Here is a 14,998-nt window from a genome sequence, read left to right on the forward strand (position 1 = left end):
AAGTTTAAGTCCCCCCCCCCACCCCCCTTTCTTCCCACTGTACAAATGACTGTCAGGAATGGGTGTCAGCACTCAGCAACTGGACTGCCAAGAATGGGTGTCAGCACTCAGCAACTGGACTGCCAGGAATAGGTGTCAGCACTCAGCAACTGGACTGCCAGGAATAGGTGTCAGCACTCAGCAACTGGACTGTCAGGTGTCAGCACTCAGCAGCTGGACTGCCAGGAATGGGTGTCAGCACTCAGCAACTGGACTGTCAGGTGTCAGCACTCAGCAACTGGACTGTCAGGTGTCAGCACTCCGCAACTGGACTGCCAGGAATGGGTGTCAGCACTCAGCAACTGGACTGTCAGGTGTCAGCACTCAGCAACTGGACTGTCAGGTGTCAGCACTCAGCAACTGGACTGTCAGGTGTCAGCACTCAGCAACTGGACTGCCAGGAATAGGTGTCAGCACTCAGCAACTGGACTGCCAGGAATGGGTGTCAGCACTCAGCAACTGGACTGCCAGGAATGGGTGTCAGCACTCAGCAACTGGACTGTCAGGAATGGGTGTCAGCACTCAGCAACTGGACTGCCAGGTGTCAGCACTCAGCAACTGGACTGCCAGGTGTCAGCACTCAGCAACTATACTGCCAGGAGTGGGTGTCAGCTCTCAACAAAATTAATGGAGTAGTGACACCAAATTACCTACCCTCCAAAATAGATAAATAAATACGTCTGGCTGGCCAAGTTTGGCGCAATGGATCACTTTACCAGCACGCAGCGAACTGATCAAGAGTGCGTGTTGGAACTTTTTGTGTGGATATGTACGTAGACACTGATAGCAATCAGGATGTCGTGTTTGCGTCCTTTCACGTGATCACCGCGTTCAGGTCGTGACGTGTCCACAAGTGTTGTGTCTGTTGCTGTGATATGAGGGGCATGGGGTGGGGGGTGGGGTATGGGGGGGGGGGTGAAGGGAGGGGGTGTTTTTCTCACTCTTCGTTACGTCCCATTGTTTCCGTGTTCACGTCCTCCTGTGTACTGAAGTAGTGTGTGTCTGTGTGCCGGAGTGGAGGGTGGGGGCTCTGTGTGTGTGTGTGTGTGTGTGTGGAGGGTGGGGGCTCTGTGTGTGTGTGTTTGTGTGTGGAGGGTGGGGGCTCTGTGTGTGTGTGTGTGTGTGTGGAGGGTGGGGGCTCTGTGTGTGTGTGTGGAGGGTGGGGGCCCTGTGTGTGTGTGTGTGTGTGTGTGGAGGGTGGGGGCTCTGTGTGTGTGTGTGTGTGTGTGTGTGGAGGGTGGGGGCCCTGTGTGTGTGTGTGTGTGTGGAGGGTGGGGGCTCTGTGTGTGTGTGTGTGTGTGTGTGAGTGGTGGGGGCTGTGTGTGTGTGTGTGTGTGTGTGTGGAGGGTGGGGGCCCTGTGTGTGTGTGTGTGTGTGTGTGTGTGGAGGGTGGGGGCTCTGTGTGTGTGTGTGTGTGTGTGTGTGTGTGTGTGAGTGGTGGGGGCTGTGTGTGTGTGTGTGTGTGTGGAGGGTGGGGGCTGTGTGTGTGTGTGTGTGGAGGGTGGGGGCTGTGTGTGTGTGTGTGTGTGTGTGTGGAGGGTGGGGGCTGTGTGTGTGTGTGTGTGGAGGGTGGAGGCTCTGTGTGTGTGTGTGTGTGTGTGTGTGTGGAGGGTGGGGGCCCTGTGTGTGTGTGTGTGTGTGTGTGGAGGGTGGGGGCTCTGTGTGTGTGTGTGTGTGTGTGTGTGTGTGTGTGTGTGGAGGGTGGGGACTCTGTGTGTGTGTGTGTGTGTGTGTGTGTGGAGGGTGGGGGCTCTGTGTGTGTGTGTGTGTGTGTGTGTGGAGGGTGGGGGCTCTGTGTGTGTGTGTGTGTGTGTGTGTGTGTGTGGAGGGTGGGGGCTCTGTGTGTGTGTGTGTGTGTGTGTGTGTGTGTGTGGAGGGTGGGGGCTCTGTGTGTGTGTGTGTGTGTGTGTGTGTGTGTGGAGGGTGGGGGCTCTGTGTGTGTGTGTGTGTGTGTGTGTGTGTGGAGGGTGGGGGCTCTGTGTGTGTGTGTGTGTGTGTGTGTGGAGGGTGGGGGCTCTGTGTGTGTGTGTGTGTGTGTGTGTGTGTGGAGGGTGGGGGCTCTGTGTGTGTGTGTGTGTGTGGAGGGTGGGGGCTCTCTCTCTCTCTCTCTGTGTGTGTGTGTGTGTGTGTGTGTGTGGAGGGTGGGGGCTCTGTGTGTGTGGAGGGTGGGGGCTCTGTGTGTGTGTGTGTGTGTGTGTGTGTGGAGGGTGGGGACTCTGTGTGTGTGTGTGTGTGTGTGTTAGTGGTGGGGGCTCTGTGTGTGTGTGTGTGTGTGTGTGTGTGGAGGGTGGGGGCTGTGTGTGTGTGTGTGAGTGGTGGGGGCTGTGTGTGTGTGTGTGCGCGCGCGCGCGTGTGTATGAGTGAGTGAGAGAGAGAGAGTGTTATATGAACTGCGATTGTTCCTGTAACAGACAAGTCAGTATTTATAAGCAAAAACAGAGTGAAAACAATAGACTTCCAAGAAAATCCTTCACCGTTCTTCCTAGTATTTATTCATTCTTTTGTCTCTCTTATGAGCGAGGACTGAATGTAAAGAAAAGAAAGAAAGAAAGATAAATTACAAAATAAAATAGAATAAAAATGATGAAAATTTGCTTCTGAAAAAAAGTATATTGCTTATCCATTATCTCCATTAATGAAAGAGAATAAAATGTCTTCTCTGTCTCTGTGTGTGTATCTTCTCTCTCTCTCTCTCTCTCTCTCTCTCTCTCTCTCTAACAATGTTAATGATGATGGTGGTGATCATTCTTCGTTGTAGTAGCAGCAGATGTAGCAGTGTTAACTAAATTATTATTTTTGTGTCGTTATCGTTAATGTTGTATTGTTGTTGTTGTCACAAGGACAGATTGGAAGACTGGGCGATGCCTAAAATCTTTATCCTTGAGTAATAAAGTTTTTGAATCTTGAATCTTGAATCTCTCTCTTATAGGGCTTATTATGTAGTGTTATGTAGCGTAGACCCGGTTTCAGGGCGGGAACTGGTAAAAAAAAGAAAAGAAAAAAAAAAGAAAAAAAAGCGCGCCAGTGCTTATCTATTATCCTCGAAAATAAAGAATTCAGTCTTTGTCTTGTCTTGCCTTGTCTCGTCTGTCCATCTCGCTCTCTGGTACGTGCGCTTGTGTGTGTTGTGTGTTCGTACGCGGTGTGTGTGAGAGAGAGAGAGAGAGTGAGAGTGTGTTCATTGGTCCAAACTTCAGCCAAGCACCGTATCCTGTGTGCAAGTCGTGCACTGCACGTGATAAACGTTGTGCTGTGGCAGTTCGGGGTTTGGAGGTAGAGGTGGGATCGAACGAGCCGTGCCATCGCAATGGGGGAAAAAAAAACAAAAAAAACAAACCTTTCTACCCCCCCCTCCCCCTCCGCACTCACCCACCCACCCACCCTCCCTACCCTATCTTCACCACCACCTCCTCACCATCCCTTCTCGCATTCATCAGTCTTTAGACCAGTGCGTCTTGCCCGCCCCCCCCCCCCCCTGGCCCCCCCCCTCCACCCCTCCACTCCTTCCCAACTTCTCAGGGGCCCTTCCTCCTCCTCCCCCCTTCTCCTCCACCCCCCCACCTTCATCCCCCCCCCTTCTGGCAGAAGTGAGTTGTGTGCACGACCCCTGAACACACACACACACACACACACACACATTGAGTTGATCCGATTATGCCGCTGTCGAGGTAGTGGGCAATGCAATAATAATAAACGTACGTATAACGTGGGTGGAGCATGCATGGTCCTGGTGCTGGGAGAAGGGGGACACAGCGGTCGGCCAGTGAGCTGTGAGTAGCGCGGTGCCACCCCACCTCTGGGTCAGGACGGGAGGTGTGGGGGAGGGGGTTTGGGAGGGGAGGAAGGTGTTGGGGGCCGGTGGTGGGGGGGCGGGGTGTGGGGAGAAGGCAGTGGCTGTGTGACCACAGGCATGAAGGGTTGAGGAGACCGGGCGACTTTTTGTAGAGAAATGCACACGCACGTATTCACAGTCTGCATTGTCACGCATACACACACACGCGCGCGCGCACACACACACACGCATACACACACACACACACACACACATACATACGTTGTCACGCATGTACACACGCACTTAAACACTGTCATTCATGTACACACATACACACACACACACACACACACACACACACACACACACACACACACACACACAGTCACACAACACTGTCACATAACACACGCACGCGTGCGCATACACACACACGCGCGCACGCACAAAACTGTCACACACACGCACACACACACACACACACACACACTGTCACACACACACACACACACACAGACACACACACACTGTCACACACACACACACACACACACACACACACACACACACACAAAAGACACTTTTGTTGACTGGATTACGACTTGATTGCTTGTTCAGTTTTCCAGTCCTAGGATTAGCGTGGCTGCTGTTTGAACAGGAACTCGGGTCGGTTGAGTGACCGCTATAACAAGTGACCGGTTTGTGGTCTTCACCCCTGAACCACTTGGCCACATGTTCATCCAGTAGGATTATTATTTTGATATGCTGATGAATTGATAATGTGGACTGTTAATACCTTTTTCTTTTTTTTTTACATGCTGACAAGTTGATAATGTAGACAGTTATTACTGATATATATATATACAAGTTGTGAATGTAGACAGTTATTACTGATGTACACAACTACAAGTTTGGAATGTGGACAGTTATTACTGTTACACAAGTTGAGAGTGTGGGCAGTTATTACTGTTACGCAAGTTGAGAATGTGGACAGTTATTACTGCTACCCAAATTGAGAATGAAAATGTGGACGGTTATTACTGTTACACAAGTTGAGAATGTGGACGGTTATTACTGTTACACAAGTTGAGAATATGGACAGTTATTACCGTTACACAAGTTGAGAATGTGGACAGTTGTTACTGTTAAACACCTTGGGAGTGTGGACAGTTATTACTGCTACACAAATTGAGAATGAAAATGTGGACAGTTATTACTGTTACACAAGTTGAGAATGTGGACAGTTATTACTGTTACACAAGTTGAGAATATGGACAGTTATTACTGTTACACAAGTTGAGAATGTGGACAGTTATTACTGTTACACAAGTTGAGAATGTGGACAGTTATTACTGTTACACAAGTTGAGAATGTGGACAGTTATTACTGTTACACAAGTTGAGAATGTGGACGGTTGATACTGTAACACAGGTTGAGAATGTGGACAGTTGATACTGTTACAGAAGTTGAGAATGTGGACAGTTGATACTGTTACACAAGTAGAGAATGTGGACAGTTATTACTGTTACACAAGTTGAGAATGTGGACAGTTGTTACTGTTACACAAGTTGAGAATGTGGACAGTTGATACTGTTACACAAGTTGAGAATGTGGACGGTTGATATTGTAACACAGGTTGCGAATGTGGATAGTTATCACTGTAACACAAGTTGAGAATGTGGACAGTTGATACTGTTACACAAGTTGAGAATGTGGACAGTTATTACTGTTACACAAGTTGAGAATGTGGACAGTTATTACTGTTACACAAGTTGAGAATATGGACAGTTATTACTGTTACACAAGTTGAGAATGTGGACAGATCTTACTGGGCTGAACGGAAAAGAGATAGGCAAGAGGCTCAACATGCTACAGTAGGAGTATTGTGAGCTGTCCAGCAGTGCCGACTTAGATTGATTGAAGAGCACATGCCGACATGCACAGTGGCCCAGTGGTTAAAGCGTTGGACTTCCAATCTGAGGGTCCTTGGTTCAAATCCCACCCGGTCACGGCACCTGGTGGGTTAAAGGTTAGGAATTTTTCCGATCTCCCATGTCAGCAGATGTGTAGACCTGCCAGTGCCTGAATCCCCTTCATAAGATCAAATACACATGCACATTAAAGAGCCATGTCAGCCGTTTGGTGGGTTATGGGAACAGGAGCATACCCTGTCTACACATGTGTGAAAACAGGGTATGGCTACATACAGGGATAAAAATGGTTGTGCACTTGAAAGTCCAGTGGTAGGTAGGAACAGTTGTGAAGCTTGGAGTTAAGGCCCTTGAATGCAGAGCGTTTGGTGGGTTATGGAAATGAGAATACACCCAGCATGCACCCCCCGCACCCCCCCAAAAAAAAACAACAACAGAGTATGGCTGCCTACATGGTGAGGTAAATAAACAAAACAGTCATACATGTAAAATGTTACACGTCTGTGTGAGTGTGTGTGTGTATATTTGTGTGAGTGACTGAAACCTGATTGAATGACACAGGAAACGAATGATGAGCGCCCAGTGGCAGCCATCAGTCGACTCTGCCCAGGCAGGCAGCCTGTCGTGTAAATGATTCTGTGTTTGTAAAGTGCTCATAGCTTGGTCTCTGAGGATTGGTGCTGTATAGGTATCCATATCATAAGGAGAAAACCGCAGCAGAGACTGATTTGTGGTGGTTTTTATTGTGCTGTGTGTGCTGTGTCACAGGATTACATGGTGTTAAGGCGTGCTGTGTCACAGGATTACATGGTGTTAAGGTGTGCTGTGTGTGCTGTGTCACAGGATTACATGGTGTTAAGGTGTGCTGTGTCACAGGATTACATGGTGTTAAGGTGTGCTGTGTGTGCTGTGTCACAGGATTACGTGGTGAAAGGTGTGCTGTGTGTGCTGTGTCACAGGATTACATGGTGTTAAGGTGTGCTGTGTCACAGGATTACATGGTGTTAAGTTGTGCTGTGTGTGCTGTGTCACAGGATTACATGGTGTTAAGGTGTGCTGTGTCACAGGATTTTACATGGTGTTAAGGTGTGCTGTGTGTGCTGTGTCACAGGATTACATGGTGTTAAGGTGTGCTGTGTGTGCTGTGTCACAGGATTACATGGTGTTAAGGTGTGCTGTGTCACAGGATTACATGGTGTTAAGGTGTGCTGTGTCACAGGATTACATGGTGTTAAGGTGTGCTGTGTGTGCTGTGTCACAGGATTACATGGTGTTAAGGTGTGCTGTGTGTGCTGTGTCACAGGATTACATGGTGTTAAGGTGTGCTGTGTGTGCTGTGTCACAGGATTACATGGTGTTAAGGTGTGCTGTGTGTGCTGTGTCACAGGATTATATGATGTTAAGGTGTGCTGTGTCACAGGATTTTACATGGTGTTAAGGTGTGCTGTGTGTGCTGTGTCACAGGATTATATGATGTTAAGGTGTGCTGTGTCACAGGATTTTACATGGTGTTAAGGTGTGCTGTGTGTGCTCTGTCACAGGATTTTACATGGTGTTAAGGTGTGCTGTGTGTGCTGTGTCACAGGATTACATGGTGTTAAGGTATGCTGTGTCACAGGATTACATGGTGTTAAGGTGTGCTGTGTGTGCTGTGTCACAGGATTACATGGTGTTAAGGTGTGCTGTGTCACAGGATTTACATGGTGTTAAGGTGCTGTGTGCTGTGTCACAGGATTTTACATGGTGTTAAGGTGTGCTGTGTGTGCTCTGTCACAGGATTTTACATGGTGTTAAGGTGTGCTGTGTGTGCTGTGTCACAGGATTACATGTCCAAGGCCAGGGACCTGGAGAGAGAGCTACGCAACCTGACCATGGAGAAGACCCGGGCTGACACGCTTCTGGAGGTGAGCTGCTCTGACATGCACCTTACATGTGGAGTGATGGCCTAGAGGTAACGCGTCCGCCTAGGAAGCGAGAGAATCTGAGCACGCTGGTTCGAATCACGGCTCAGCCGCCGATATTTTCTCCCCTTCCACAAGACCTTGAGTGGTGGTCTGGACGCTAGTTATTCGGATGAGACGATAAACCGAGGTCCCATGTGCAGCATGCACTTAGTGCACGTAAAAGAACCCACGGCAACAAAAGGGTTGTCCCTGGCAAAATTCTGAAGAAAAATCCACTTCAGTAGGAAAAACAAATAAAATGCACGCAGGAAAAAAATACAAAAAAAATGGGTGGCGCTGTAGTATAGCGACGTGCTCTCCCTGGGGAGAGCAGCCTGAATTTCACACAGAGAAATCTGTTGTGATAGAAAAGAAATACAAATACAAATGCAATAAAGCGCAGTGAGCCCCATCTGTAATGAGGGTACTGCGCTGTATAAGCCCGCATGTTATTGTTATTATTATTATTATTACTATTATTTCGAGACTGTCCTGCATTCCTTAGCACCCAAGAAGAGATACAAAGACTCCTTGAAGAAAGCTCTCGGTGCCTGTCACATTGACCATCGCCAGTGGTCCGCAGTAGCCGCTGATCGAGAGACCTGGCGACGCACCATCCACCAAGCTGTCTCCTCCTTCGAAAACAACCGCAGGGCCAGCCTTGAGGACAAACGCAGAAGGAGGAAGAACCACGACGCTGCAGCCGCGAACCCAGACCAGACTTTCCCTTGCAACCGCTGCGGCCGACTCTGCTTTTCCCGCATTGGCCTTGTCAGCCATGAGCGTGCCTGCATCAGACGTCGGACAACGCCCTTCCTAGATCTTCGTCAGCGAAGCCAGGCCATGATGATGATGACTGTTATTTCATTCTTACATTCTTTCTGTCTGCGTGTGTGCAGGACTTGCAGTCGCGGCTGACCCGGCAGGAGGAGATCAGCGCTCAGCTGCGTGACGAGAACGGTAACCTGAACCACGACATTGACCAGCTCATCTCCGTCATCAGCATCGCCCGGTCCTCCGGACGCTGGGAGGTACGGTCTCTGCTGTCTCCGTCACGCCCCTCGCCCCAGGAGCGAGCGGGGTGGAGATTTTTTTGTTATCTGCCAGGTCAACATATGTGCAGACCTGCTAGTCCCTGAACCCCCCTTCGTGCGTGTCTACTTCACGCAAATACACACTGTTAAAGATCCTGTAATTCATGTCGGTGTTCGGTGGGTTATGGAAACACAGGAACATACCCAGCATGCATACCCTGAATATGTGTGTGTGTGTTCGTGTGCGCGCGCGGGCGCATCATGTGTATGAGTGTACATCATGTGTGTGTGTGAGTCACAGCTGTCTTCCTTTCGGAGTGGTCGCTGCCAGGAACAGTGTGCTTTTCACATTTGTCAAGTGTGTGGACATTCAAACACTCCTTTTTGATGCATGCATAATTGATGGGCATTCATCTGGTGCTGTCAGAATTGAGGGATGTGTGTGTGTGTTGTTTGATGTTGGTTAGTTTGGAAATGGTGTGTTGAGATTGACAATGTTTGTCACTGTGTTTGTTGGTGTTGTGTAGCGTGAAATGGTGTGTTGAGATTGACAATGTTTGTCACTGTGTTTGTTGGTGTTGTGTAGCATGAAATGGTGTGTTGAGATTGACAGTGTTTGTCACTGTGTTTGTTGGTGTTGTGTAGCATGAAATGGTGTGTTGAGATTGACAGTGTTTGTCACTGTGTTTGTTGGTGTTGTGTAGCATGAAATGGTGTGTTGAGATTGACAATGTTTGTCACTGTGTTTGTTGGTGTTGTGTAGCATGAAATGGTGTGTTGAGATTGACAATGTTTGTCACTGTGTTTGTTGGTGTTGTGTAGCATGAAATGGTGTGTTGAGATTGACAATGTTTGTCACTGTGTTTGTTGGTGTTGTGTAGCATGAAATGGTGTGTTGAGATTGATAGTGTTTGTCACTGTGTTTGTTGGTGTTGTGTAGTGTTTTTTCCTCTCTTTTTCTTTTTTTTTTTTTTTTTTTTTTTTGTTTTGTTTCCAGGTTGACAGTGTTCAATTCTCTGTGTGTGTGTTGTGTAGTATGGAGTATTCATATGGACATGTACGATTCTGTGTGTATGGTGGTGTGTAGCATGGAATGGTGTTTTCAGACTGACAATGTTACAGTTGTGTGTGTATGGTGGTGTGTAGCATGGAGTGGTGTTTTCAGAATGACAGTGTTACAGTTCAGTGTGTATGGTGGTGTGTAGCATGGAATGGTGTTTTCAGACTGACAGTGTTACAGTTCAGTGTGTATGGTGGTGTGTAGCATGGAATGGTGTTTTCAGACTGACAGTGTTACAGTTCAGTGTGTGTGTGGTGGTGTGTAGCATGGAATGGTGTTTTCAGACTGACAGTGTTACAGTTCAGTGTGTATGGTGGTGTGTAGCATGGAGTGGTGTTTTCAGACTGACAGTGTTACAGTTCAGTGTGTATGGTGGTGTGTAGTATGGAATGGTGTTTTCAGACTGACAGTGTTACAGTTCAATGTGTATGGAGGTGTGTAGCATGGAATGGTGTTTTCAGACTGACAGTGTTACAGTTCAGTGTGTATGGAGGTGTGTAGCATGGAATGGTGTTTTCAGATCGACAATATTCGATTCCGCGAGCTCCGTGTGGACCAGGTGTTCGGGTCGGCGCATGACACGGTCACCAAGCTGTAAGCATGCTCACTGCTCACCTCACTGTGCTCACTGCTCTCTCACTGTGCTCACTGCTCTCTCCTCACTGTACTCACTGATCACCTCACTGTGCTCACTGCTCTCTCCTCACTGTGCTCACTGCTCACCTCACTGTGCTCACTGCTCTCTCCTCACTGCTCACCTCACTGTGCTCACTGCTCTCTCCTCACTGTGCTCACTGCTGTCTCCTCACTGCGCTCACTGCTCACCTCACTGTGCTCACTGCTCTCTCCTCACTGTGCTCACTGCTCTCTGCTCACTGTGCTCACTGCTCTCCTCACTGTGCTCACTGCTCTCTCCTCACTGTGCTCACTGCTCACCTCACTGTGCTCACTGCTCTCTCCTCACTGTGCTCACTGCTCTCTCCTCACTGTGCTCACTGCTCTCTCCTCACTGTGCTCACTGCTCTCTCCTCACTGTGCTCCTCACTGCTCTCTCCTCACTGTGCTCACTGCTCTCTCCTCACTGTGCTCACTGCTCTCCTCACTGTGCTCACTGCTCTCTCCTCACTGTGCTCACTGCTCTCTCCTCATTGTGCTCCTCACTGCTCTCTCCTCATTGTGCTCCTCACTGCTCTCTCCTCACTGCTCTCTGCTCACTGTGCTCACTGCTCTCTGCTCACTGCTCTCTCCTCACTGTGCTCACTGCTCACCTCACTGTGCTCACTGCTCACCTCACTGTGCTCACTGCTCTCTCACTGCTCTCTCCTCACTGTGCTCCTCACTGCTCTCTCCTCACTGTGCTCACTGCTCACTGCTCTCTCCTCACTGTGCTCCTCACTGTGCTCACTGCTTCTGCTCACTGCCCTCTCCTCACTGCTGTCTCCTCACTGTGCTCACTGCTCACCTTATTGTGCTGCTCTCTCCTCACTGTGCTCACTGCTCTCTCCTCACTGTGCTCACCGTGTCTTCAGGCATTCATTATCTGGTGCTCACTTGTTCTTTTCATTCCACATGGTTTCTGGCTGTGGAGGGAAAAACGGTGCAGGTGTTTTTGAGACTTGTTTTCTGGCTGGAAGTGAGTGAGAGAGAGAGAGAGAGAGTGTGTGTGTGTGTGAAGGAAAGGAGGTGCTGGCGGGGCATGGGGGAGGGAAGTATGTTTCTAAGTACTATGTCCCTTTGGGAATATTATACGGCGAATATTACTTAGTGCATGCTCCAAGTGTTTGTATTTGTATTTCTTTTTATCACAACAGATTTCTCTGTGTGAAATTTGGGCTGCTCTCCCCAGGGAGAGCGCATCACTACACTACAGCACAACCCATTTTTTTGCATTTTTTCCTGCGTGCTGTTTTATTTGTTTTCCCTAGCGAAGTGGATTTTTCTACAGAATTTTGCCAGGAACAGCCCTTTTGTTGCCGTGGATTCTTTTACATGTGCTAAGTGCATGCTGCACACGGGACCTTGGTTTATCGTCTCATCCGAATGACTAGCGTCCAGACCACACCACTCAATGGCTGGTGGGAGGGGGAGAAAATATTGGCAGCTGAGTCGTGATTCGAACCAGCGCGCTCAGATTCTCTCGCTTCCTGGGCGGACGCGTTACCTCAAGGCCATCACTCCGTGTGATGTGTGTGTTTGAGGGAAAGGAGGGGGATGGAGAGGTGTGTTTCAAACAACTACAGTTACTGCCTCTGTTGACTCACATGGGCATGGTTCTGTTTTGCGTTTTCTGGTGTATTTGACATTTCCATTTTTTTAAAATTGGTATTATTATCTCCTCCTTTACCATCACACAGACGCACTTCTAGCGCTGACTCCACACAGCTGCAGGATTTGCTGAGTCAGCTGCGTCGCCGTGACGACCAGATCGATGCCTTGCAGCAAGAGATGAAGATGCTGCGGCTGGACCATCAGCAGGTGGTTACTGTTAGTGTGTGTGTATGTCTGTATATCAGGGTGTGTGTCTGTGTATCACGGTGTGTGTCTGTGTGTGTGTGTCTGTATATCATGGTGTGTGTCTGTGTGTGTATGTCTGTATATCATGGTGTGTGTCTGTGTGTGTATGTCTGTATATCATGGTGTGTGTCTGTGTGTGTGTGTCTGTATATCATGGTGTGTGTATGTCTGTATATCATGGTGTGTGTCTGTGTGTGTATGTCTGTGTATCACGGTGTGTGTCTGTGTGTGTATGTCTGTATATCAGGGTGTGTGTCTGTGTGTGTATGTCTGTATATCATGGTGTGTGTCTGTGTGTGTGTCTGTATATCATGGTGTGTGTCTGTGTGTGTGTGTATGTCTGTATATCATGGTGTGTGTCTGTGTGTGTATGTCTGTATATCATGGTGTGTGTCTGTGTGTGTATGTCTGTATATCATGGTGTGTGTCTGTGTGTGTGTCTGTATATCATGGTGTGTGTATGTCTGTATATCAGGGTGTGTGTCTGTGTGTGTCTATGTCTGTATATCATGGTGTGTGTCTGTGTGTGTATGTCTGTATATCATGGTGCGTGTCTGTGTGTATCGGTGTGTCTGTATGACTTTAATCACGGGTGTGTGTATGTATGTATATCAGGGGCTGTGTCTGTGTGTGTATGTTGTATCACGGTGTGTGTCTGTGTGTGTGTGTCTGTATATCAGGGTGTGTGTCTGTGTGTGTATGTCTGTATATCAGGGTGTGTGTCTGTGTGTGTATGTCTGTATATCATGGTGTGTGTCTGTGTGTGTGTGTCTGTATATCATGGTGTGTGTCTGTGTGTGTATGTCTGTATGTCATGGTGTGTGTCTGTGTGTGTCTGTATATCATTGTGTGTGTGTGTGTGTGTGTGTGTGTCTGTATATCATGGTGTGTGTCTGTGTGTGTATGTCTGTATATCATGGTGTGTGTCTGTGTGTGTATGTCTGTTTATCATGATGTATGTCTGTCTGTGTGTCATGGTGTATGTGTATGTCTGTATATCATGGTGTATGTCTGTGTGTGCATGTCTGTGTGTGTATGTCTGTATATCATGGTGTATGTCTGTGTGTGTGTCGTGGTGTATGTGTATGTCTGTATAATTGTCATGGTGTGTATATGTTTGTGTATCATGGTGCATGTATGTGTATGTGTGTGTATGTCTGTGTGGTTGTGCACAGACGTGTGTGAACCAGAGCGATGCACTGTGTGATGTGCAGGAGGGAAGTCCTGGGGACAGGGGGGACTACTCAGTCAGCCGGCTGAAGGCAGACCTGCGCAAACTGGAGCAGCGCACAGGGGACCTGCAGTATGAGGTGAACCCCCTGACCTTTGTCCCCTGATCCCTGCCCTCTGACTCGACCCTGCCATCTGTCCCCTGACCCTTGATCCCTGCCCTCTGTCCCCTGTCCCTTGACCCATCCCCTCTGTCCCCTGCCCTCTGTCCCTTGACCCCTGCCCTCTGTCCCCTGACCCTTGGCCTCTCTCCCCTGATATCTGTCTCCTGCCCTCTGTCCCCTGACCCCTGCCCTCTATCCACTGCCCTCTGTCCCTTGACCCCTGCCGTCTGTCCTCTGTCCCCTAACCCTTGCCCACTGTCCTTTGACCCATGCCCTTTGTCCCCTGAACTTTGACCCCTGTCCCCTGCCCTCTGTCCCTTGACCCCTGACCCCTGCCCTCTATTCACTGCCCTCTGTCTCTTGACCCAGCCCTCTGTCCCCTGATATCTGTCCCTTGACCCCTGACATCTGTCCCCCTGACATATGACCTCTGACACATGCCCTATGTCCCCTGACCCTGCCCTCTGTCCCTGATCGGTCTCCTGCCCTCTGACCCCTGACCCCTGCCCTATATCCCCTGACCCCTGTAATGATAATGATGAGGAAACAGAAATGAGCTTCTGACATTGATGATGGTGTTGATGATGAGGGTGCATTCAAACAAAAAGGTACACATAATATTAAGAATAATGATAATTGTGACGACAATTGTACATTCCAACCAAAACATTCAGATGACCTTGATGATGATGATGACAACAGTAAATTCAAACGAAAACATGCTAAAGACATTGATGTTGTGTTCAAACAAAAAAAGTACCCACGACATTGATGAAGGGGCTGATGATGATGATAACGATGATGATAACGATGATGATAATGATTATGATAATGACTCCTCCCACAGATCCAGAGCCGGGACAGGAAGGTGGGGGTGCTGCAGAGCCAGGTGAGCGAGCTGAACCAGCAGCTGGCGGTGAAGGAGGCGGAGAGCAACAACCACCTGCAGACCCTCAGGATGATGCAGGACAAGACCCGCTCCTCTGCCGGGGAGGTCAGTCATCAGGGGGAGGGGTGGAGGGTGGGGGATGAGGGGGGAGAGGGGGGGGGGGGTCAGGGGCAACTACAACCACCTGCAGACCCTCAGGATGATGCAGGACAAGACCCGCTCCTCTGCCGGGGAGGTCAGTCATCAGGGGTGGGGTGGGGGGAGCGGGGAGGGATAAGGGGGTGGGAGGGTCAGGGGCAACAACAACCACCTGTAGACCCTGAGGATGATGCAGGACAAACGCCGCTCCTGTGCCGGGGAGGTCAGTCATCAGGGGTGGGGTGGGGGGAGCGGGGAGGGATAAGGGGGTGGGAGGGTCAGGGGCAACAACAACCACCTGTAGACCCTGAGGATGATGCAGGACAAACGCCGCTCCTGTG

General features: G+C 49.2%; 1 protein-coding gene across 9 annotated transcripts in view; it reads left to right on the forward strand.

Annotated features, from left to right (window-relative positions):
• LOC143300695 (uncharacterized) overlaps nucleotides 1–14,998 on the forward strand; it is a 163,792-nt gene that overhangs the window by 32,504 nt on the left and 116,290 nt on the right. For 7 of the 9 annotated variants that reach the window (XM_076614547.1, XM_076614543.1, XM_076614544.1 and 4 more), the window contains 6 exons: nucleotides 7,566–7,649; nucleotides 8,588–8,719; nucleotides 10,303–10,376; nucleotides 12,137–12,257; nucleotides 13,511–13,606; nucleotides 14,478–14,624. In XM_076614547.1, the coding sequence (XP_076470662.1) occupies nucleotides 7,566–7,649; nucleotides 8,588–8,719; nucleotides 10,303–10,376; nucleotides 12,137–12,257; nucleotides 13,511–13,606; nucleotides 14,478–14,624 (654 nt within the window). Of the gene's footprint in view, nucleotides 1–7,565; nucleotides 7,650–8,587; nucleotides 8,720–10,302; nucleotides 10,377–12,136; nucleotides 12,258–13,510; nucleotides 13,607–14,477; nucleotides 14,625–14,701; nucleotides 14,755–14,998 lie in introns of those variants that run through there. The other 2 variants (XM_076614549.1, XM_076614550.1) reach the window with 1 other exon arrangement.

This window comes from Babylonia areolata, chromosome 26 (genome assembly GCF_041734735.1).
Source record: "Babylonia areolata isolate BAREFJ2019XMU chromosome 26, ASM4173473v1, whole genome shotgun sequence".
NCBI classification, from domain to species: domain Eukaryota; kingdom Metazoa; phylum Mollusca; class Gastropoda; order Neogastropoda; family Buccinidae; genus Babylonia; species Babylonia areolata.